General features: G+C 38.3%; 1 protein-coding gene across 3 annotated transcripts; it reads left to right on the forward strand.

Moving 5' to 3' along the window:
• The first annotated feature begins 4 nt into the window (after positions 1 to 4).
• On the forward strand, positions 5 to 18,687 carry LOC124711680 (60S ribosomal protein L6). Of its 3 annotated transcripts, none has more exons than XM_047241878.1 (6): positions 5 to 68; positions 672 to 893; positions 15,877 to 15,989; positions 16,216 to 16,376; positions 16,708 to 16,892; positions 18,478 to 18,687. In XM_047241878.1, the coding sequence occupies exons 2-6, from the start codon at positions 687 to 689 to the stop codon at positions 18,637 to 18,639; spliced, it is 828 nt and encodes a 275-aa protein (XP_047097834.1). In that variant the 5' UTR covers positions 5 to 68; positions 672 to 686; the 3' UTR covers positions 18,640 to 18,687. The 3 variants fall into 3 exon arrangements, with proteins under 3 accessions (XP_047097834.1, XP_047097833.1, XP_047097835.1); XM_047241877.1 differs by having other exon boundaries at positions 7 to 142; XM_047241879.1 differs by having other exon boundaries at positions 23 to 133.
• Positions 18,688 to 26,392: the final 7,705 nt, after the last annotated feature.

Consider the following 26,392-nt stretch of genomic DNA (forward strand, 5'->3'; position numbering starts at 1 on the left):
ACAAGATCTTTGTAGCCAGGAGGTAGATGATAGAGGGCGCAAGTGTTCTTGTTGTTCGTGGCTGCGGCGTGAGTTTCTTACAATTAGTAATAGGTTATTGAAATCCAAGCAATCTTTGTTTATTGGAGTGCAGGTAGTTATTGTAAGTGTTAAACAGTAATCCTCAAGGAGTGATTTATGGTTTCTTGGCAGTAGTTTCGCGCTACTTTTATTAGCGTCTCCATATTTCTTCCAAGCATGGTTATGGTGTGAGCAGAAGTTGAAGTAGTCTAAGAGATTTTTGTTTGGGAAAGTGATTGTTCCACATGTGTAAAACTATACGCATTCCGCAGTTTTACGTGTGATTGGTTGCTATCAGTAGATATTATAAAGCCGATCGTAGGCAGCATGGTGCCCGTGTATTAGCCGTAGTTGCCCATTTTGAATACCCCTTGTGAATAATTGAACTAGCTGTTTCTGTTAAATATATGTACGCAGCCTGAGATTTCTGTAACTGCCTTGAATATAGTGAGTAGTTTGCGTGAGTCACCTAGGCAACTGCTGTCTCGCTGCTGGTGTTTGCTATGGTTATAAGACTTTGCCAGTATTATGTTAAAGACTAGGTATGGTAGAATACATACATTGGAAATTAAGTTTGAGTATTCATAGGAATATCAATTTTCATGTTTTAGTGAAGCGCCGTTCAAATGGCAGATACCAAACCCAAATCACCATCGTCGGCTGCGAAGCCTTCGCGACCAGCGAAATCTGCTGCAACTGCTAGTAAAGACGAGAAGAAGAGGGGGAAACCCAGGAATTATGACCTAGGAAACGGCGTTTACCGCTTCAGCAGGGCGAGAATGTACCATAAGAAAGCTCTTTACAAGTTTGTTGGAAAGAAGAACGAGAAGAAGGTAACGAAATAGAATGTGGTTGATGTAATCTGAAAGTTGTTCACGTGTTTTAACTGGCAGTTGCGGAACAAGTTTAAAATGTTTTTCATTGCAGTGATTGGGATAAAGTCATTCTGTTGTTGATCTGTCATTGTTGATTTGTACTGTTTGTTGCCGACGTGTTGCCCACAATTTTAGTTTAACCAGTATGGATGTATGTAGCTTTTTTGTGGGGTGTACATATGTAAATGTGTTCTAGTGCAGTGCCAAGCCTGTTTTATTCCTGTTGACACTACTTCTCCCCCATGCACATATTACACAATGTTAACAGATCACAGGAGTATCAAGGAGTCCAGATGTGTAGGGAAAAAATTGTGTATTTCATAGAGTTTGAATTATTAGTTTTGAACGATGTTTGGCAGCCAGTGATATACATCAATGTTTGTAGCATCCACCCAAATGGTTTTATGGACTTTATCTGTGTGTTTTCACTAACTTTTGTAACATTTCAGTTTTAGTTGTAATGCAATCAGTGTTCACTATTGTGTGTGCCTTGAGAGGTTTGCTGCCGAAGAAAGTTTTCATACAGTAATGATTTACATTATTAAGTTGTTTCAGAACAAAATTAGAATGATACGAAACTTACAAAAGGTTGAGAAAATAGGATTATGTGCACCCTTCTAGTTTTTGTTGTGATGACACTGATCTGTAGCATAGCCAGAGGTTACATTGAAAGCTTATAATTTGGTTGCGAGGTGACAGTCAGTGAACATGAATGGCAAGTAAAAGTTGTGGTATCAGATTGATTTGCAGTGCAGTATAATTTTGTGTTCACGCCATTTCTTCATAGAAACTGAAACTGCAATCTAAGTTCAGAAAAATGTATATCAGATAGTGGACACGTATCTAGTGAGTATTTTAATACATGTAATGTTCACAAATTGTACATTAACTACAAAGAATGAATCCACCACATAGCTTTTAGTGGGTTATGTATTGATGAAAAGACTATGTCGACAGAAGTGTCCGGTCCCACCCGTCGGCTTTGACACATGACAAGGCTATTGTGGGGTGTGGGGTCGTGATGGCGCAGAGTTTAGTTTGTGAGAGTGGTGTGTTTGTAGATGTCATTTTGATGTGGTCGATGGTGCTCTCTGGTGGTGTGTTCTGTGTTAGTGGTGATGTTTTTGGTTTAGTTTGCATGTGTGGTGTGTTTATAGGTGGCGTATTGTTGCGGTCGGTGGTTCTCTCTGGTGGCGTGTTGTGGGTAGCGTGTTATGTGGCATATGGGGCTCACTTGCATGGTAGCATTGCACGTGTGTGGTATCGGTGGTGACTGCTTTCAGCAGAATATTTTTCAGTGGGTTAACGATTTTGGTTTTGTTATGTCTGTTGTAGTTTTTTTCTGTTCGTGTCTGAATTTTGGTAAATTGCTTTATTTCCTTGGTAGGCATGGGTATGACTGACAAGGTCAACAGTTTTTGGTTATCGGCGATGATGGGAGACAGTGCGTTGTCTCTAATAAAATTTCTTCAGCTATTCGGCCTGTTGGATGCAGTCATGAAGTGTTCAGTGTGTCATGAGGAAATAAGGTTTGCTTAAATTCAGGTGTTTCTGGCATGGGACGGCTATATGTGGAGATGTCATAAGGATAACAGGTCAAGGGAAATGTTCAATTGCAGTTTTGATTTCTAGAGTCTTTTTGGTGGTAGGGTGAAGTGTGGTATGGTGAAAGTTTTGAGCTTTATAGTGTGGTATTGGTTGTTTGTTTGACCTATAGGAAAATATGGAAGTGTCAGATTCCACATGTCTGCTTTGGCCCATGACGTCACAAATATGGCAGAAACAACCATCCACTATGACGTCATTATGTAAACATGACAACCACAAAATACATTGAAAACCCAACACACACACCATCCACAAAAAACCGTTATAAGTGGAAAAAAATCCGTAATGATACCTTTGATTTTAAAGGGGCATCGCTTTTAAGGCAGTTGACTACTTAAAGTACTTAAGCCGTGTGCACATTGAGCTTAAACATGTTCCTGTCTCCTTAATGTTGAAATTGTGTGGTAGTGTTGGTGCAGATTGAAGGAAAGTGTTCCGGGTCAGCTACTAATGTCACCACTCCTTGACACGAGTGTATGTTTATATAGTGCATTATGTTGTCTGTTGTATAGAGTTGTTAGGTTTTTGTTTTTCCTTGCTGTGTGTAGTTTTTCCAGGCAAAAAAAGCTGCTTCAGAGGAATACATGAAGCAAGAAGTGCAAGAATACCTATAAAACAAGTCTATCTGCAGAGAACTGCTGCTACATTTGGTAGAATACTGACTGTGTAGAAAAGAAAATAAGGTCCTTTGTTGTAGTTTGATTTGAAATGTGATAAATACTCATGGCACTGGAATGACTCCCTCTACCAAAACACTAAGACTAACAACATTTGTCGTTTTTAAAGAAGTTGTGATACCATATTTGCCAGAAATTCAGTGTCATTAGTTGATATTGTGGTGAAATAACAGAAACTAAAGCTTTTTCGTACTAGATTCCCATATGTAACAAGTTTTTCCCATCAGTTCTTGTGTTATGTTTTCACTCTCAAACATTGACTATATTAAAATTGACAAGTCATTCCATGTCAAATCAACACAGGTGCTAACTTGACCCTGTTTGATTTTCATAAAGTTTAGTGTGTTCATTGCTCATGACAAGAGAATGAAAATTACCAAATTGCAGAATTTTAGCGCAAGTAAGAAAAGAGTAATGGCCACTTGAAGTTCTAAAAATGTGTGGAAAATTTGACAAACAATGCTGACAAATGTCTGTGACTTTTGTTCTCATAAAGATATAATGGTGAACCAGGCTACTTTGAAAAGATCTCGACAGGGTTTTTAATGAATGCAGTTTTGTCAACTTCACCTTTGCTCTTGGATCTCTTAAAACATGTTACCTTCGGCACTGATGGAAAAACAATTTATTTGCTTCTTCATGTTACACTATACAACACAGTAAAAAATGTTGAGATTACAATGGGATTAGGACACACAAATTAATATGTACAGCGATGTATTGCATTAATGGAAAATTGTATTCAAATTCAAACAGTGGCACAAAGCACTGGAAAACTTAATTTAAAAAAAAAAAAAGTTTTCACGTCAACATTTGTAAGAATGTCCTTGTCCAAAGTTAGATGATGTCAGGTTTCTCAGCACATACATATGAAGGTGAAGACCCATGGGGATTTAGGAAGCTAATTGAATCATTATTGGTATCTTCATTATCATTCAAAACATTCCCAAACCACCAGTGGCCTTCGTACGTACATGCAGCAAACACTGATACCACCAAGGTATGAGGGTATTGTGATGTCCAGTGGAAACAACACAATGTGACTTCGGGGTATTTGCGATGTGTGAATTCGTGCAAATTGTTCTTATGTGAAGAGCTGTAGATGCATTGCAGACTGACATGGGCACCAAGTATTTTGATTAAAACAGCAGTACCATCACATGATCCTTCACCATGTAATGGTGCAAAGAAATGCCGCTCTGCAGAGACATTGAAATCAGCCTGATGAAAAGTTATGTTGGCAAAATTCTTGCGATTATTATGCTGGGCTGCAGCACCATCTAAGTAGTAGTACATGGAGAGGTCTATGGAAATGGGATCTCATGAAGCTAACCAAGTGACACTGAAAAAGATGAACACTCACATTGTATCATGTTTAAGGCATTCTGATATAACAAAGGAAATGTGATAAATTGTGTAGTATTTTTAATGACTATAATAAACAACGAATGGATGAATGGTGACCTGAGCATAGTTCGAAAGTAACACCTGTGGCTCATCTTGCAGGGCAAATGCATAATTCTGCAGCATCGGATATTACAGTGTCTTCATTGTCATGAAGCCTCTCTTCCGGATATAGAAATTCAGGTGGTTGAGTGACTGAAGGAATGCAACAGGAGCTTTTTTAACTTGTGTTTTCCAAGAAGTCATCCACAGATGATACACATGTTTGGATATTTGCTATATCTGTACGCATTTACAGTTTATTTCATCAAAACCATTTTCATAAAGCAACTCTTGCAGTTGTCATGATAGAATGTGTACCTGGGCAGTTTTCACACATGGACATCCAGCATTTTCACTATGCAGGATTGCAAATTGCCTGAGCTAGACAGTGTTTATAGGTGTTAATTTAAGTCTGCATTACTTGTAAACTCTTTCAATCTGGAAACTTCCAACTTGAGCTCCATATGTTGGTGAATGCTTTGGTGAATGCTGCACATGCATGTGTGCTCCCCCACCCTTTCACACACTCACTCACTGCCCGCTTCCCTCCAACCCCTCTTTTTCATTGGGGTCTCACCAAGAGATACGGAACAATCATTTAATGCATCTAAAGCAATTATTGGGGCTACAGACCCAGTTGTACCGTATTTACTCGAATCTAAGCCGCACTTGAACCTAAGCCGCACATGAAAAATGAGACTCGAAATCAAGGGAAAAAAATTTTCCCGAATCTAAGCTGCGCCTGAAATTTGAGACTCAAAATTCAAGGGGAGAGAAAAGTTTTAGGCCGCATCTCCAAATCGAAACAAAGTTGGTCCATTGTAATAAGAGACACAATTTAGGTCGAATGAATGACTGTACAGCAGTTTGGTTCGAGTCGTAAGCTTAGCAGTTAAGCTTTACCAGGTAGCCATTGCTATGTGTCAGGTGCTCCGTCCGTATTTATGCGGGTACCCTTCCTTTTTCACTTGCTTCGTCTGGTTTGAATTCATTGCTTATTTTTCTTTGATCTGATAAGTTCCGTTTTCTTTGTTGTTGGTGTTTACGTCACTCTAAGCTGAAAATTCATTAATGAACTGTCATGCATTGTTTGTCGCATTCTGATAGTGCGTGTTTACGGCCTGTCGTCGCTCGTGGCATGGCTTGCTTTCGTGCGCGCTACCGCCGCTTAAAGAGAGAGAGAGGAATCGTCTCATTAGCAAAACAATGGCAAGAGACTGCCATTTGTTGTTACTTACACTGCAGCTTTCTTTGATAATGATCAACAAGAACCAAATAATAGACTGCGTATGATAGATGATGTTCTGAACGAGAGTTTAGCGAAAAATTTTCTCTGTTTGAAAATCTTTGCAGGCGCCTCTTGAGTACATTACATTCCGCACAGAAATTAGTCATCTTAGATTTAAAAATCTAGTCAATTGCTGTGCTTCATTTCTGACTGTATCACTATTAGGCATAAGAAAAATACGAATATAAACATGACATGTATATTCTTCCGCGTTTGCTGTTGTCTCACTCTGGTTTCGTAGTTTATTAGGCAGACAGGATTTAAATGAGATAGCAGCAAACGCGAAACGATACATGGCAAAATGTTTATATTCGTATTATTCTTACGGTGAAGAGAATACTGCATGTAATTCACAATTCATAAAAGTTCCTATTAGCAACCATCTCTTCTCACAGGTAGGAAAAAATTCAGAACGTAGAGTTGGCCGTATTGACAAACATCCCAAACAGTCTTGCCAGTCGGATTTTTGTAGTACATTGAAATGCTGCTTCATTCAAAGATGAAAGATACGCAATTTGTATTTACTTCGTTGGATAATGTATGAAAATGCAGTGGTCGAAACTCTGGGCAGAGAAAAAAGCTCGTCTTCCACCTTTTTTTTTTTATTTATTATATACTGACGCAGAGGATTTGGTGCCAGTATTTATCTCTGTGCCTACAAAGCATGCCTGTGTAGCGCTACACACATTCGATGGCAGAAGTTAGTTGTGGCGGCACCCACCAACATTTTTTAGAACTTCCGCTTGCTTTGCATTCGATTCTAAGCCGCAGGCGGTTTTTTGGATTACAAAAACCGGAAAAAAGTGCGGCTTAGATTCGAGTAAATACGGTATCTGCAAATCTATGCAGGTTTGTGGTTTTCACTGGTTTCAGTGTTGTGTTGTTGGGTCAGCCACAGACCCTTGTCCCTAAGTTAGTTTTTTTCTACATTTATCACATATTTTGTAGTCTGTCTTTGACATCAATCATTATCAACCATCCACATATACACTTTGCATTGCTTTTTGTGTATCTTTTGTGTTCATCTTCACTGAATTTATTACAGCAATACATGATCTTTTCAAGCAAGGTGACACAGTGGTTAACACACTGGACTCTCATTTGGGAGGACGTCTGTTCAAACCAGTGTCTGGCCATCCTGATATAGGTTTTCCGTGATTTCTCTAAAGTGTTTCAGGTAAATGCTGGGATGGTTCCTTTGAAAGGGCTTGGCCAACTTCCTTCCCCATCCTTTCCTAACCCGATGGGACCGATGACCGTGCTGTTTGGTCACCCTCATCCGCATTAACCAACCAACTAATACATGGTCTTCTTAAACTCCATCTTCAAGGCAGATTTGTATAATTTCAACATACATGTCTTGCAACAACTATCTGTTTACGTGTAGCAACCACACTGCCAGCCGATAATTGATATCTTGATATTGGTCTCCTTTAATGGTTACTAAATAGTGCATTGTTATAACCACTTGTTTAACAATAAACAGATTTTTCAGTGATTTCTGTCTTATTGTTGGAGTCTGAATGTAATTTATTTTGCATTAATGTGACACATTCTGTGCATATCAATTTATATCTCCTAATCCTATTGTCATCCCAACTTCATTTTGTACTATGTTGTATTGTATAACATGAAGAGTATTTTTCCAGACCTTCCCAAAATTACCTGGTTCACTGTTCTATCTTCGTTAGAACAGAAGCTACAGCAATTTTTGTCGGCAGTGTTTGTCGTACTTTCCGCCTACCTTTAGAAGTTTGTGGCCGTTATTCTTGTCTTACTTGGGCTAAAATTCTGTAATTGGGTAGATTTCATTCTCTTGTCATGTGCAATGAAAACACCAAATGTTACAAAAATCAAGAGGATCAGTTCGCCACCTGTGTTGATTTGGCACGGAGTGACTAAAGTCAATTTCATACAACTAATTTGATGTTATCAAGCATTGGAAACTATTATACAAACTCTCCTCTATCAAAATAATAATGTAGTTTTAAAATGAATTATGAAATTCTTTTATAAACACAACCTTCTTTGTAAAACTCCAAAACGCTGAGTGATGGCCATCAAGCCAAAAGTCGTGATAAATAAACAAAGAACCAAATGATGTCACCTTTCGTTTTGTGTGTGTGTGTGTGTGTGTGTGTGTGTGTGTGTGTGTGTGTGTGTGTGTGTGTGTGTGAACCTTTGAGTATTAATAATGCAACAGTACAGACTAAAGTATCCTTGTCCCTACCCTAGACGTGGTGTGGCAGATAATACAAAAATGGTACAAGACACAGTGTTGCGGACAGTGTGAATACACTGAGATATGTTTGCTGACCGTGTGGATAGAAACAGTCTGTCAGAAGCAGATGCAAAACACTGCAGGAAACAATGTTTCCAGTGACAATGTGGATGTGACTTAATTCTTAAGTAAAAAGACAACAGAATGGATATAGAATTAAATGTCCAGCTAGCAGCAGAGGAAAACAATAGAAATACGGAAGTTGTACAAACAGCGACAATAATGTTAAAGTACTAAAGAAGATAGGGCTGAGCGGTGCTGGTCACGTAGCACTAAGGTCTGAGAATGAACTACCTACAATACTGTTCACTGGAAAAGTAGATGGGGTGAAAGGGAGACACAGAAGTAGTAAGTTGTGAGAGAAACTCCAAGATGATTTAGCTAGGATGAAGTCCACATGGCCAATTAACACATTTAACATAAGCATATAGAGCACAGATGTGGCCTTGTGGCATATAAACTAGTTAAGTGTTTCAGTTTGTAATGAAAACAGTAATTTAGCAGGAATTTTGGTGTAGTTTGTGGAGATTTGAAAGTGTTATGTTTTGGAGAACAGTTGGTTGAAGAGTCAGTGCGTAACGGATGGTGGTGAAATTACAGCATAACCCCACTTTAACGTTCCCAGAATTAATGTTTTCCTGCTATTTAGAACATTTTTTTATCACCCCTGTCAAATTTCTTCGTCCACAATGTTAATTCATACCTGATTTTGTGTCGACATATCTATAATTTTCCCATGATGTACGCTTTATGAAAAAATGTTTGTGGAAAGAAACTGATGTAAAATGATGCTGGTATGATGTTTGCCATCAAGTAGTGTTTACAAACATTGTGGCTAAGTTTCTTGCCACCAGGGTGCTCTAGTTAGTGGATTTAAACCAGTAAACGTGTAAAAGTTGGAACAATTTGTGCTGTATCTCCTGCTGCTGCCAAACTGCTCTGCATGGTGGCTGATAAAGTAACTAGGTTTGTATGAATAAAGGTATCATGACCAATCAGAATCATTTCCAAACTGTCTCTACAGCACATGTGCAGTTTTGTGATTGTTGTAATTATCATCACACTTCTAACGTACCGTGTTTCGTCTTTGGGCCACTTTTTGTGGTAGTTGACACCTTCATTCAGTTTGTGTTGCTCAGATGTTTTGTGTTTAAACACAGCATGAATTATGTATAGTCTCATGCTGAGCAAAACTTGTTTCAAGGATTTATTCTTGTCATTAAGTGCAATATTGACGTATGTATTTTTTGTGATGATACAAAAAAGTGTGATATTTTGTGCTCGCATGTGTGTGTGTGCAGTTTTCTGAATAAATGAGGAAGCACAGTACTTGATAACTTCAAAAATCAGACTACAGTTTGAGACGCGGGACAACATGAGTGCAACACACACAATACTTATGTAAATATTTTCATTTGATATTGAGAAAAAATCTCGAAATGCAGTGTGCGAAGCACGAAAAATATGTAACTGCTGCAGTGTTTTATTATTTAAATAATGAATTAGAGTTACAGGCATTCCAAAAACATCGATACTGACGTATGAAATTGAGTCATACGTTTCTGCTTCCCACTCATCAATTCCCATTACATCAGTAGTTTTTATTAGATGATAAACCTTTACTAGATAATAAACAAGTCCCTGACATGAGTATTTTGATGCCTATTATGGGCACATACATAAAGTGCAAAAATACAAGGGAGCAAATAATAAATGTAATTTTCACAGCTTTAAACGTCATTTCTCACATTTTCGATATTTTTCACCATTTTTTTAAAGTCCCGTGAAAAGTGTAAAAGTGGGGTTTCAGTGTAGGTTTTATATATATGTTGCCCCTGGCTGCTTCGTGTAAAAGATTATTTTGGCTGTTGATGGTTGTCTGGCTTCCATTACCATTTTACATTCCACAGTCGTTCAGAGATACGTATCAGGATTTGCTACATAGCTGTGCATCATGTGCTCTTTTTAATGTGTCAATTGAAATTACTCTGCTGTATTTACAACATGGTTATGCTCAAAGCAAGCAGTGCCTATAGTGTAAAGAACCAGCATGATGAAACATTTTCATTTTCTTGATATCAGTGGTTACATAAAATGGAGTTTGAAATCGGTTCCTGTTTGTCAACCTTACGGCTGCCATGTACTGACCTAGCATGCCACAAAATGATAGAATGGTAATGATGGAGTTTACTACCGCAGACTAGTCGTGAACTTAAAACTTCAAAAAATTTTCAGAAAGATGCAAATAAATTACTCGGTTTTCACTGTTTTGGTGTCTTAATCTGGATAGTCGTGAACTAACAACCAGTACATTCAGAAAACTGAACTTGGGTATTGGTTCAAATGAAGGGAAGTTGGTAGCTATATTTGAGGGCATTGTACTGTATTCAGTGTATCAGTTGTGTGTGTGTGTGTGTGTGTGTGTGTGTGTGTGTTGTCCTTAGGTTAGTTAGGTTTAAGTAGTTCAATTTTCTAGGGGACTGATGGCCTCAGACTAGTCGTGAACTTAAAACTTCAAAAAATTTTCAGAAAGATGCAAATAAATTACTCGGTTTTCACTGTTTTGGTGTCTTAATCTGGATAGTCGTGAACTAACAACCAGTACATTCAGAAAACTGAACTTGGGTATTGGTTCAAATGAAGGGAAGTTGGTAGCTATATTTGAGGGCATTGTACTGTATTCAGTGTATCAGTTGTGTGTGTGTGTGTGTGTGTGTGTGTGTGTGTGTGTGTGTGTTGTCCTTAGGTTAGTTAGGTTTAAGTAGTTCAATTTTCTAGGGGACTGATGGCCTCAGACTAGTCGTGAACTTAAAACTTCAAAAAATTTTCAGAAAGATGCAAATAAATTACTCGGTTTTCACTGTTTTGGTGTCTTAATCTGGATAGTCGTGAACTAACAACCAGTACATTCAGAAAACTGAACTTGGGTATTGGTTCAAATGAAGGGAAGTTGGTAGCTATATTTGAGGGCATTGTACTGTATTCAGTGTATCAGTTGTTTGTGTGTGTGTGTGTGTGTGTGTGTTTTGTCCTTAGGTTAGTTAGGTTTAAGTAGTTCAATTTTCTAGGGGACTGATGGCCTCAGGTGTTAAGTCCCATAGTGCTCGGAGGCATCTGAACCATTTCCTCAGGTTATAAAAAACATTGGCAGTGCTAAAGTTTGAAAGCTGGAAGAAAGGCTAAGCACTGTTGTATGTATATAAATACATAACTGGACATTTTGTTAGAGTGCTTACTAAATCACAAAATAATTTCTGTTGGTAAGAAACAAAATACTTTAAGAATATGTGCTATGTTCTTTAACCTTGGAACACTGAAGGGGTGAAATGTTAAATTGTTACTAAACCATTGTAAATTTACTACTCCATATTTTCTTAAAAAGAAGTAATAATTTATAGTTTGTGTACTGGTTAATTACAATAATAAGCTCCAGAGTATGACACACAAAATAAGTACTAAGTGTCCTGTTTTAAACCCTATACTGACAAGACAAGTTTGTCGGGATCTGTGAATTGGTACCAACTGCTATTGTAAATATTACAAGGGTTTAGTAATCAAGGGTTGGACAAAGACGATTGGGGAAATGAAATTTATGGCACAGCTTGACTAAAGGAGGGATTGGTTGGTAGGACACGCCTTATGCATCAGGGAATTGTTAGTTTGTTAATGGAGGGCAGTGTGGCAACTAAAAATTGGAGAGAAAGGCGAAGGTTTGAATATGGTGAGCAGGTTCAAATGGAGGTGCATTTAAGAAGCTATGCAGAGATAAAACAGGTAGCACAGGATATAGTAGCATGAAGAGTTGTCAAATGAGTTATTTGACAAATTAATGGATTATTCTGTATGTAAACATTACTGAAGCCGATATGTTCAGGATTTTCCATCAACCACAGAAGAAATGCATTGTGATAAATCTTTGTATTGCAATATACAAAGGTGGTTTGAAAAGTTCTCGGAATGGAATAGAAAAAAGTTCTTACATTACTGAAACTTTTATTTTCCAATGTAGTCTGCTTGTAGATTAATGCACTTGATCCAACGATGTTGCAGTGTCTTGATTCCATCTTGAAAATGAGTTGCTCCAGGCCTGCAAAACAGTTGTCAACTCAGACTATCAATCCTTCATTTCAGTTTTGGGAAGGTATGAAAGTCTGTCGGAGCCATATCAGGTGAACAAGGCTGGTGTGGGAACAATTCATATCTTAGTTCGTGTAATTTTGCGATGGTGATGGCACATGTGTGCGTTGTCTTGATGGAAGATGACTTTCTTCCTTGATAAACCTGGCCTTTTTTCGCATATCTTTTGAAATGTCATACACCCTGAGCAATGTCATACACATCCAATCGGCGATTCTCCATGACCATTTTGCACGCTTAAAAAATGATTTCTGGAATAGTGACACACCTTAGCCAACTGCTGCGCAGATCATCTAAGCTCTCATGACCAAATTTAAATTCATTTGTCCACTTGGCAACAGTTGAATATGGAGGAGGAGAGTTCCCCGATGTGTTATGGAAATCGCCATGAATGTCCTTTGCTTTCATACCTTTCTTTACGAAGTACTTAATCACTACTCGAATCCCCCCCCCCCCCCCCCCCCCAATCTTCGCATATCACTACGCGGGGACAACAACAGAGCCACGTCATCGCTACAGCTCTCTTCCAAGAGCACTGACGTGGCACGTGTTCACAGGCAACAGTCCAATGAATATCACATGAGCAACTCGTTGCGCTAGCACTGACCTTTCGTGATTTAGAACTTTTCAAACCCCCCCCCCCCCCCTCGTATTTGGAAGAATTTAAGATACATACCAGTTAAACGAAGCAAAGATAAGAAAATATTTTGGGACACTTCCTTTAGATTTTGTCCTAGAAATGGAACATGTTGCACACAGCTGAGGACATTCTTTATGCTCATTGTGTGTGTGAGATGACACCAAAATCCCTCAGAATCAAAGAGAAACAGAATTCTATATTCTCTCCTGAGAATGAAATTACAGAAGTTTGGTCATTTTTCTAAAGTTGGTGTATCATCTCTGAAGATTCAGGGCACAACAGAAAATTTCCTATGAGAAAGTTGCAACAGACAGTTCCTGTTACAAAAGAGCAGCTTGAAACAATTATTTGTGTCAGCTTAGTTACCAGCAGCAAGCGTGATAAGATTCATAAAAAATATAAGCTGTTGCAAAGTGTGTGATTGAAATCACAATCAGCTAAAACAGTCAGAAAAAACTCATTTCACTTGTTCATGTTAGATGTCCAATAAAAGAAGGTACAAAACCAGTTGGTGTCCGTAGGTAACCTATGGTAAAAGTAATGGAACTTAAGTTGCCGTCACAAATGATACTGCTCAAGGTTGCTGCTTTAGTCTCATCCTGCAGTGTTGCTGTCAAGTACTGGTTAGTCTGTCGTCTCAATCTACTACTTCTGTGTGTTTGTTTTTGCTTTGTTCCATCTACTCATTCTGCTTTACATACAGGTATGAATGTACTGCCCAACGGCAGTAGAAAATTTAATAGTGAGAACTCTTATGTAATGTACTTTCTTATTCTTCATTTTCTGTGGAGTGAAGCTGTATTGCCATGTAAAGAGTTATAGGGGACAGTAGTCGTGTGATTTATCTGGAGAAAACTATGGTTCCAGAAAACCATACAATTATATTTGGCACAACTCCAGGGGGTGGGCCAAAATTATCTACAGACACTTTTGTATAGCATACATCAATGTTTTGTGTATGATTGTAGTGAGTCAGTAAGAGCTGCAAATAGAATCCCTTCAGGCTGTAGGGAATGTGTTCGGTCGTGTTAAGACAAGCGGTCGGAACTAAACTCATGGTGACGGTGTGGAAGTCCTCACACGTGGGACATCTTACAAATAAATCTCATTCATAAGTGATATGTTTGGTTGCCCAGGTGAAACTATTTCACATTTATTTAATTTTGTTAGTGTGAAATACATTTGTTTTTCTCTTCAGTCCAAATATGTTAGTGATGCTGTGTGTCTGCAGAAGAAGTAAAACATACTTTTCTCGGCACTTCCTTGTAATTTTAGTTTTTCTTTTTTCATAATGAATGGCAACAGTTTTCTTTTGGAAAGGTCTGCTTCACATACATACTAATAATTAACCCATTGAGTGCTGGGACCTGTTAACACAGCATGCCTCGCCATTCCTCTGATGCACCTGACATGTATAAGCATGGCTCCTTGGGTCTTCCATACAGCGCTAAGGACGTATTGACGCTAGCTGTGCCACCGCCCTTTCCACTGCTAGGGACGAGTTTAGGCGCGCTGAGTCAGCGCTGCCTGAGCGCTTCAGATGTGTAAACACGCGGAGTGGTTTTTCTGCCCTGCTGTTCCAGTAGATGTTCAGTGGTCTGACTGTATAGTTCGAGAGTACATATGTGTTTGTTGCTGTTTTCCCTCTTTGCAGAATTCGACTCAGATTTCTGTGTGTTCGTCAGTTTTCTTATTTTCTACGTGAGAAATGTCACATCACCGTGGTTGCACAGATAGAGATGCTGGATATGCTCCCTAAGAGCGACAATGAGTGTGAAATATCTGACGTTGCTAGCAGTGATGAGTCTTCAACAGAATCTCGAAGCTGTAGTCCTCGGCCCTTTACATCAGAGGGCAGAGCCAGAATTACAATCAGCAATTCCTCTGACTCTGGGGAATCAGAAAGTGACAGTGTAACGGTTTGGAAAAGAGTGCGCTTAAGTGACACATTTGACTGGAAAGAACAAATTTCCAGCCATTAAACTATTACTTCGATGACTCGAGTTCAGGACCAAATGTTACTGACCAAAGCATTCTTTCCTTTTTTGTGATATTTCTCAAGAACTGGTGCAATTTATTGCAGACGAAACATTGTCTTTATGTTTACACCAGAGAAAATACTGCAGACTCTGAATTCTCTTTCTTTCCTAGAGGAATCAAACTATGGAAAATCCAGGAAGGAATAATGTGAAGTCTGGCCTTGGCAACCAGACAGTGGTCGTATGGGAGGTGTGTGTGTGTGTGTGTGTGTGTGTGTGTGTGTGTGTGTGTGTATGTAGCTGAAAGCTTACTTGTTTAGCAGTGTTTTGTAAAGAAATGATATAAAAGCACAGGTCACAGCTGTTGTAATGGAGTATTCAGAAATGGGGGAGGGTAGTGTGAAGAGTGATGCATGTTCCAGCAGAAATTCAACTCAAATCACCAAGCCAGGCCTATACATGATTGTTTTGTTTAAAACTGTTTTATGCATAATGTGTGGATGCAGACTTCAGATTCGAAAGTGGTACTTTTGTGCTCTAAAAGGAATTCAGTTTTTTAATAGTGCACCAATAATATTATATTTATATGGATAAATGAAGATGAGGGTTGTTAACCAAACATCCAAATATTATTTGAATATTTAGCACAAATTGTTTCTGAATAAATTTGGTAACAACAAATCCCACGGAATAATTTACGGCCTAAAACAAAAAACTAATTTGCAGATCTTTATTCAAAACACTTAACAAAATATGTATTTTATTACTAGAAAATAAACAAACATAATTGAGATGGGTAGTAAGTATGATCTGTAGGTCATAAGTCACATTTTTCATATGGGCTTAAACTTCCATTCCTTTTATCATGATTACTTCGCATTTCAGGTTAAACCCAAGAAGCCAACGCATGTTGAGAAGCCGATAGGTGGTGAGAAGAATGGTGGTAAGCGTATTGTGTTAATCAAGAAGAGGAGGAATTTCTACCCAACAGCAGACAGGTAACATTAAAATATTGTGATGATTTGCTGTAACTGTTTATTTTTTACAGATGTCTTAAAATGCTTTTGAATTATGTTGATAGTGTAAATCAATGATGTATACATTGCGTTTGAATTTCCATGATATTATATGTTCGTCACTACCACTGAGACCACAAAAACGTAGGAAAAAACCTTTTAGTTTTAAAGGGCCTTTCTAATTGATTTTTATCCTCTCGATTTGCAGGATTAAGAAGCGACCAAGCAAAAAACTGTTCAAGCAGCATAAGCGCTATACACGCAAATCCCTAACACCAGGGACCATTTGCATTCTTTTGGCTGGGCCTCACAAGGGAAAACGTGTGGTGTTGTTGAAGGTCTTGAAGAGTGGCCTGCTGCTTGTCAATGGTAAATTATGCCACTAAACATCCTTTATATGTTAAAAGTATTTGAGCATTGAAATATTGGTTTGTGATAAAATTGAGGTTTTGTGGAACCCCATAATTACAAAAAGTTTTCAGTTCTTCACATCTTGCCCACTTAAAAGTGTGGTAAAGACGGGCAGCCATGTTAACGATGCTGTGAACTGCAATGTCCAGTGAAACAAATTATTGGTGGTTTTTGAAATACTTAAGTGACTATTGAACTTGTGTAATAATAGGCATTCTAACTTAAAGTTGTTGTTTTTATTAGATTTTTATGCCAAATAACATTTAAGATACATGTGTGAAAATTTCAGGGCCTTTTAAAATTAATGGCTGTCCGTTGAGACGAGTAAGCCAGAACTATGTTATTGCTACCAGCACAAAGCTTGACTTTTCTGGTGTGCAGTTGCCTGAACATATAAACGATGAATACTTCAAGCGTAACCGACAGAAAAGAGCAAAGAAAGAAGAAGGTGACCTTTTTGCTACTAAGAAGCCTGTGAGTATCATAGTTCCTATGTAGTTAGCATTTGTTATTCTCTCAACAAGTTTTTTTGCATTTTTATGTGTCAGGTAATAATCTTCCATATGTTGTTCTCTATTATTCTAAACTGATCAGACACAAAAGTATTACATTTACCAAATTAATTACTTAATTACTTGATCAAACACCAAATTCTTTCGTCCAAATGCACTGTTTTAATCTGTGTGGTGTGCTTTGTAAACTGCTCAAAAAGCTGTATATCCCTGTGTCTCTCTGGACATGTTAGAACTCAGGTACAAGGAGAGTGATGAATTAAAGAATAATCATTATGAAACATAATACTAACTAGTTTCAAATAAAAAATAAAACAGACAAAATAATTAGTCTGTTCGGGAATGCAAATCAGTGGGATTAAAATTGGTTGCTGAAAACTTTCATTTCTTTACGTTATAAGAATTTGCTTCCTACCTGCCATGTGTCCACAAGGTGTTGAGACATGTTTGCCACTCTAGTCTGCCCTACTCTTAGATCGTCTTCATGAGATTGTGTGAAGATTGTTTCTGTGATGATGCGTTTGCTAATTTTAACAGGTCTAGAGCAGTTTTTGTTGTGTTAATGTCAGCATATACCTTTGGTCAGTTCCTACCATTTGGAGGAATGTGTTTATGAAATGAATGCTATGTACAGTTGTTTTATCTTGAAAGGTGAACCCATTACCAAAATGTTGCATTATGTCTTGAACTTAGGTTGGCAGCTCAAAGCCAATACTGCACACCTCTCAGTACCATTTATAGTTACGGGATGTGTCAGACATGCATACACAATACTGGCCTGAAACGTAACTTGACATACCTCACTACTGATTAGTGTCTTGGTACATGGCTACAACAACACTGTTGTGTTAAAATTTTCTAGCACACCAGTGATAAAGTTCCACTTAAGTGTTCTGTTACCCACTTTCTTCACACACCACATAGTTGTTTGAGGGGGGGGGGGGGGGGTGTTGCACTATTGCTTTAATGGATACCTAGAGGCCAAATTGTTGGTGTGAGAGTGGTTCTGTACTAAGTTGATGTATCCCAGCTATACCTTCAGTTTGGAAACAAAGCATTTAATACCGTTTTAATTCTCCTCTGGGAATGCACAGGCCATAATATCTAGGTGGTGATATTGAGCTTGTTTACTGGCGAGCATTACAAGGGATAATTTTAAGTATTTTGTGTCTCAATATTGGTTGAATGTTAGAACAATGTTTCTGTTGTATACATAATCTCCTGAGGATAAACGACAGTCACTAAAGGGATAAAAACAATTCCACGGTATATAACAGCTAAACAGTTGCAGAATAAAGATTTATTGAAATCATTGACCACGGTTTCGGTACATCCGAATATACATTAATCAGAATGTGAAGACTGTTTGGCCATATTTTAAATTATGTAAGTAAAGTATCTTACAAAAATATCAGTTTGCAATACAGGAGTTTGTCTAAAGATGTTGCATGTTAAAATAGCAAAGTGTTCAGTGTACACTACCATTGAAAGGACAATAAATGTTTAAAAGATGCCAGTAGCTAATCATCATCCTTTTTATGTTTCAGCAATACAAACCATCAGAACAGAGGAAGACTGACCAGAAGTTGGTTGATAAACTGGTCAATGGTGCTATTCGGAAACATCCGGATAAGAGACATCTGTTCGCATACCTGTCTGCTATGTTTGGCCTACGAAGCAGCCAGTACCCACACAGGCTTCAGTTCTAAATTTGTATTATGAAAATATATGATTGAAATAAACACATTAATCATAAATAAGTTATGTTTAACAAGATTGCAACTGACCCAATGTGGCCTGGTTTTTATGATTTAATGTTAAAAATTCTCTTAATTACATTTATAGTGGAGACTTTACTGATACTACATAATGCTGACATTAAATGTCTTTTGACATTTTATGTGAGAGACATAAATATTTCATATCTATTATTGGACCCTTTCTTTTACTGGGGCCATTACTAATTTGCTCAGTTCTGTGCTAGTGGTAGGTTTTGGTAGTAGTGTTAACTTCATTCTAGTGTTATATGTAGGATGCCTTCAGTACCCAAAAATCTATCTATAGCCTGTGCAGAATTACTACAGCGGCAACAGGGTGTGTGGATTTGGGTGCCTGTGTGATTGTGGATGTGTGAACATGGGGAGTTTTATAAAAAGTAAGAGTTTGGAAGCTATTGTGAATACTGTTTTCTTTTACTTGACTGTGCCTTACACATCAGTCCGCTACAGGTGAATGGTTGGCATTTATAAGAATATTTGACAAACATCTTTTACATTGTAATGTGGACCACAGACAGTATTTTTTGAAGTAATGTGAACTTCCTCCGAAAGCTAATGCAATCATTTGAAGAGTGGAAATGGAAAATATTCTGAGTGCCATTTTTTCACAAAACACGTTTCAAGTGCCATTGTGCTCGCAGTACTGTGTTACATGTCCCTAGATTTGGTACAGGCGCCAAACCATGAGTCTTTCAAATGAATTAGTAGATGGGACATGGCGTTTGTGCAAAGCTGTCCTTCCCGTTGTTGGAGTTCAAAAATTTAAAATATACTACTTGTTTTTGTTGAATTCAGTTCTACAAATTAAAAACTCAGTGCCGTATTTCTGTTATTTCTGTACTTGTATTATTCTATATAAAATGTAGTGCCTCAGTATTTTTCTGATTTTTTTAAACTGTGTCCATGTACAAAATATTCATGCTCGTGCAAAGAAGAAATCAGCTACCAGTGTAAATTATTAAATTTATTTACACAAATAGTGCCGTTACCTCTTTCAAAGCAAAAAGTTCGTCCAGATGGTTGTCCATTTGTATTAGATTTTACTATTATTATTTTTGTTGTTATCATTGCTGCTGTTTACATTAGTTGTTCGGGGGGTGGGGAGGCAAGAACCAGTAAATTAGTTTTTTTGGAGGGGGGCAACAGCTAATATAAACAACAAAAGTGTAATACAAACATGAACAATTGCTGTTTGTCAATTTGAGTTCTAACATGCTTTTCATGCAAGGCACTGATACAAGTTGCTAGAGTCAGACTTCATAAAGGCCAATTCACACAAGACGTCAACAGAATGGTACGTGAAATCACTGTCGGATGATGGTGTGTTGTCTAAATGGGATTTCAGTACCGAACAGTGGAAGTGAGGTTACAGAATCCATCTGTGGTGTAAAACCCAGGAAATTGCCCAAATGTAATCCTCATACCACTGAAAAGATGAATGAAATTAGTATTAGTGTCAATAGTGTTGAGAAACAGCTAAAATCATAAAAACTGAACAAAGCTCCATGCCCCTATGGAATCCCTGAGAGATTCTATACTGAATTTGTGACAGAGTTAGCACCTCTTGTCATTACAATCTATCGTAGATCTCTCTAACAAAAAATCCATGCTCAGTTCCTGGAAAAAGGCACATCACACCCGTCTACAAGAATGGTAGTAGAAGTGATCCACAAAACTACCATCCAATATCCTTGAAATAGATTTGTTGTAGAATCTTAGAACATATTCTGAGTTTAAACATTAGGAGGTATCTTGAACAAAATGCACTCAATGCCAACCAGCATGGTTTTCGAAATCTCACCCTTTTCTCACATGATGTCCTGAAAGCTTTGGATCAAGGCAACCAGGTAGATCCTGTGTTTCTTGAATTCTGAAAAACATTCAACGCAGTAATGCACCTGTGCTCATCGTTAAAAGCATGATCACATGGGAATCAAGTGAAATTTGTGACGAGATTGAGGACTTGTATGGAGGACACCGCATGTTATCTTGGATGGATAATCATAGTCAGATGTTGAAGTACACTACTGGCCATTAAAATTGCTACACCAGGAAGTTGATGTGCTACAGACATGAAATTTAACCAACAGGAAGAAGATGCTGTGTGATATGCAAATAAGCTTTTCAGAGCATTCACACAAGGTTGGCACCAGTGGCGACACCTACAATGTTCCAACATGAGGAAAGTTTCCAACCAATTTCTCATACACAAACAGCAGTTGACAGGCGTTGCCTGGTGAAACGTTGTTGTGATGCCTCGTATAAGGAGGAGAAATGTGTACCATCACGTTTCAGACTTTGATAAAGGTCGGATTGTAGCCTATCAAGATTGCAGTTTATCGTATCGTGACATTCCTGCTCGCGTTGGTCGAGATCCAATGACTGTTAGCCGAGTATGGCATCGGTGGGTTCAGGAGGGTAATATGGAACACTGTGCTGGATCCCAACAGCCTCGTATCACTAGCAGTCAAGATGACAGGCGTCTTATCCGCATGGCTGTAATGGATCGTGCAGCCACGTCTCGACCCCTGAGTCGAGATGGGGACCTTTGCAAGACAACCAACATCTGTACGAACAGTTAGACTACGTTTGCAGCAGTATGGACTATTAGCTCGGAGACCATGGCTGCGGTTACTCTTGATGCTGCATCACAGACAGGAGCGCTTGCGAGGGTGTACTAGATGACGAACCTGGGTGCACGAACGGCAAAACATCATTTTTTTCGGATGAATCCAGGTTCTGTTTACAGCATCATGATGGTCGCATCAGTGTTTGGCGACATCGCAGTGAATGCAAATTGGAAGCGTGTATTCGTCATCGCCATACTGGCATATCACCCGGTGTGATGGTATGTGGTGCCATTGGTTACACGTCTCGGTCACCTCTTGTTGGCATTGACAGCACTTTGAACAGTGGACATTACATTTCAGATGTGTTACGACCCATGGCTCTACCCTTCATTCGATCCCTGCGAAAACCTACATTTCAGTAGGATAATGCACAACTGCATGTTGCAGGTCCTGTGTGGGCCTTTCTGGATGCAGAAAATGTTAGACTGCTGTCATGGTCAGCACATTCTCCAGATCTCTCACCAATTGAAAATGTCTGGTCAATGGTGGCCGAGCAAATGGCTCGTAACAATACGCGTCACTACTTTTGATGAACTGTGGTATGGTGTTGAAGCTGCATGAGCAGCTGTATCTGTACACGCCATCCAAGCTAGCTTTGAGTGAATGCCCAGGTGTATCAAGGCTATTATACAGCCAGAGGTGGTTGTTCTGGGTACTGATTTCTCAGGATCTATGCACCCAAATTGTGTGAAAATGTAATCACATGTCAGTTCTAGTATAATATATTTGTCTAATGAATACTCGTTTTCATCTGCATTTCTTCTTGGTGTATCAATTTTAATGGACAGTAGTGTAACTTCAGGTGTACCCAAAGGAAGTGTGTTGGGACCCTTGCTGTTCATGTTGTCTATTAAGGACCTTGCAGAAACTATTAATAGTAAAATCAGGCTGTTTTGCTGTGGATGCAGCTATCTGCAATGTACTACCTTAGATATACATCAAAATTCTGTTAGATCTTGATAAGTTTTCAACATGGTATAGCTATTGGCAATTTGCTCGAAATGTAAAATTGTGCACTTCACAAAATGAAAAAATGTAGTATCCTATAACAATATCAATGAGACACTGTTGGAATCGGCCAACTCATACAAATACCTGGGTGTAACATTTTGTGGGGATATGAATTGGAGCGATAACGTAGGATCAGTCGTGGGGGACTTTGACTTATTGGTAGAATACTGGGGAGTGCAATCAGTCTACAAAAGAGAGAGCTTATAAGTCCAATGTGACCCATCATGGAATATTGCTCAAGTGTATCAGATAGGACTAAAGGGATATTGAACTTATTCAGAGAACCGTGGCACAGGTTAGCTTAACCCATAAGTGTGTGTCAGAGATACTGAATGAACTTAACTGGAAGATTCTTGAAGATGATGTAAACTATCCTGAGAAAGTCTGTTAAAGTTTCAAGAGCTGGCTTTAAATGAGTTACTCTAGGGATATACTACAGCCCCCTATGTACTGCTCTCTCGGATGTTATAAGATTTGAATAATTATTGCATGAACAGAGGCTTTCAATCAATTATTCTTGCTGGGCTCCGTACTTGAATGGAACAGGAAGAAACGCTAATAACTGGTACAATGGGATGTGCCCTCTGCAGCATGTAGATATAGATTCAGATGTTGTTGTCAGACTTAATAGAGTAGGAATGATAAAGTTCACTAATGGCCAAAGCATAATTTAGAATGGATGTTCTTGATAAAGTTTTGTGTTAAATGCTGGGAAGTGAAAAAATGGGTGTCCAAAATTTTGTTGTAAAATTATTAGTCAGCCTACAAGATCATTTACAAATGGTTTATACAGCAGTCAGCGTGTTAAACTGAACTCATTGAAGTGGCTTCAGCAGATCATTTTGAAAGTTGCATATGTCCTATAACGTACACAATAAAAAATACATGTAAGTCGTAGGTTGTGTGATGACTATTTTAATGGCTCATTTTGATTTATACATCATTAAATTAATCTGAAAAATTCTGTAAAGATCTACAAATAATACATAGTGCGTAATAGTAATTAACTACTATGGAGTCATGTATCTTATCCATAAGACAAAGTGAAACAATCATAATGGCAGTTGCACTGTTCAAGGAGACAACTTGGCCACCTGGCAGAAGTACTGATGAGTATTAATACTTGTATGCGATTATTCTATTCCCATAAAAAACAGATAAAAGTTGGAGATTACATATAATTACAAAACAAAATGTTCACCAAATTAACCCTTTAACCCCGAAGATAGCCGCATGGCACGGCCTTGCGTGGTACGGAGTTGTCCACATGGGCGAGCTGCACTGTACACGGAATGGACGTGCGAAATGAGAGTAGACAGGAAAAAACAAATGTTTCCCACCCTCCTTTTGGTCCAGGCTTTGGACTGGCACTGCTAAGTTAGAAACACACATTGTTCATACCCAGTTCCATTGTTTAATTGTAAATTATTACATATCACGGTTTAGGTGAAATATAGAGTTAATAATTTCTGAAAACGAACATCCAGCTATGCTCATCTATAAAAATACTTTTTGATTTGACTAATCTCTTTGTTTTTTTTCCATAGTACGTGATGGGTGGTTCAGATACTATTTTTTTTTTGGGGGGGGGGGGTGGTTCTTGTGTTTTGTCATCTATATGGTATTACCCTGTTGGTTTATCTAAACTAGCTATGGTTTCATCATCCGTCGACTGTGTAGAAGCAGAAGAGAAAGTTAATGGAAGATGAGCTAAACTGTGCATTTCAATAGATGAAATACGAGACTGAAGAAAATGAGGTAGATTGGCGGGGTTGATTGTACTTCAGAGTCTAATAATTTTGTTTCGTGTGGTATATTTCGAAGCAGGACTCAATACACAATCGCACATCACAATGAAACTAGTATCTTTCCTAATATTTTTTTGCTTTGTGCACACAATGCAGCTGCATTGTTGTTTTTGCCCTCTTTTTAGGATTAAAGTTTGAACGTGGGAAACGGTGTTGCAGTTACCGAAGAGATGACACACTTAACTGATGGTTTGTTGATGGCAGGTTTAGTCTTTTCTTTGCAATACATTTCCAAAATTTCTCTTAAGAGGCAAAGGTGGAATTGACCCATTGAACAATTTGTTGCAGTTTTAACTTTGTATATTATGTACACATTTAAGACAGACGTCCAAAATATGAGAAAAAAACTTGTACCATTTAATGGTTTTTCACATAGATTCTATCGAACTTAGTATCATACCTGCTCTGTCCACAGCTCCCATTCACTCAGTGTAGTCGAGAATACATTTCGGTTTCTGGACTTGGTTCCTGGTTTTGCTGTCCATTTTTTTGCTATCAACTCACTCTGCTGTGTTGCAGGTGGTTAGCATCCACACTTCGCTCTTATCACACCACTTCACTGCCAATAAAATGTCAGCTGACCTGCACTGCATCTCTCCTTTCTTCAAGTGTGCGTCCATTTTCAGCATATCATGCCTGTTCTGGCGGACAGTGCCACAAGCATTTGTACCTCTGTCATGCAACCACGTAAAGAATGCAGGACTAGAGTACCAATTATCCACAACATGGTATGCCCTTTCTGAAGATACAGTTGTACAAGCATGGCCACTATATCCCCTGATTTCCCCATCCCCTGATTTCCCCAGACTGTATTCTTTAATGTCAATGGTGGCTCCCGTATAAGCAGTGAAATCCAGAACGTAGCTTGTGTTGGAATCACATAATACAAACAACTTTATTACAAATCTAATTTTCTTGGAAGGAATGTATTACTTGCATAATCTTCCTTTGAACACAAGCAAACTTTTGTGTACATAATTTTTCATGTGGGGAAAACACACTTCCGATAGCCTGATGTATTTTATCAACAAAAGCAGAGGTTCCCAAACTTTTGTTTGTCACGCCCCCCTTCTGCCGAAAAGGAAACTTCCGTGCCCCCCCCCTCCCTAAAAAAATAGAAATTTTTATTAATTATCAAGAAACTATTGACAAATTTGCTATGGTGACGTCATGTAACATGGTGGGCTGTTAAGGAATACATTCCCTTGCTGCACACCATTTCTTCACCCGTATACGATTTTAGGACTACTCTTCGCTTGCCATATCTAGGATAAACTTTCACTGTCTCTTCATCCAGAAGAAATACTATTATTAGTTGAAATAGCATACCACACGTAACATCAGAATCCATAAGGATCACACGCAGTATTTATATTTAAATCAGATTCACTATGTTTATTTTATATTGTTTCTTCAAAATAGTTTTTTATAATTTTACAGTATTACCTACATGTAAGGTTAGTTACGAGGAAAATAACAAGTTATCTTATAATGTGACGTATTTATTATAAAAATATTATTTCCACACACGTGGCAAGAAACAAACAAATAAATCAATGTGAAGGATGAGCTTGCATATTTTTTTACAAGATTTTGAATTCTTGGCTGAATAGTAGAAACTGCGCAACGTAAATCATTGGCAATACTGAGTTTGCTTCTAAGCTTATTTTTTATCGCCAAAAGGAGTTTTGCTATTTAGGGAGTAAAATAACTGATGATGGTCGAAGTAGAGAGGATATAAAATGTAGACTGGCAATGGCAAGGAAATTGTTTCAGAAGAAGAGAAATTTGTTAACATCGAGTATAGATTTAAGTGTCAGGAAGTCGTTTCTGAAAGTATTTGTATGGAGTGTAGCCATGTATGGAAGTGAAACATGGACGATAACTAGTATGGACAAGAAGAGAATAGAAGCTTTCGAAATGTGGTGCTACAGAAGAATGCTGAAGATAAGGTGGGTAGATCACGTAACTAATGAGGAGGTATTGAATAGGATTGGGGAGAAGAGAAGTTTGTGGCACAACTTGACTAGAAGAAGGGATCGGTTGGTAGGACATGTTTTAAGGCATCAAGGGATCACAAATTTAGCATTGGAGGGCAGCGTGGAGGGTAAAAATCGTAGAGGGAGACCAAGAGATGAATACACTAAGCAGATTCAGAAGGATGTAGGTTGCAGTAGGTACTGGGAGATGAAGGGGCTTGCACAGGATAGAGTAGCATGGAGAGCTGCATCAAAC

Source organism: Schistocerca piceifrons, chromosome 8, assembly GCF_021461385.2.
Source record: "Schistocerca piceifrons isolate TAMUIC-IGC-003096 chromosome 8, iqSchPice1.1, whole genome shotgun sequence".
Taxonomy (NCBI): domain Eukaryota; kingdom Metazoa; phylum Arthropoda; class Insecta; order Orthoptera; family Acrididae; genus Schistocerca; species Schistocerca piceifrons.

Coding starts and splice junctions, on each gene's coding strand:
- LOC124711680 (XM_047241878.1), top strand. CDS start 687: ATGGCAGATACCAAACCCAAATCACCATCGTCGGCTGCGAAGCCTTCG. Junction 15,990..16,215: donor TTCTACCCAACAGCAGACAG/GTAACATTAAAA, acceptor CTCGATTTGCAG/GATTAAGAAGCGACCAAGCA. Junction 16,377..16,707: donor TGGCCTGCTGCTTGTCAATG/GTAAATTATGCC, acceptor TGAAAATTTCAG/GGCCTTTTAAAATTAATGGC.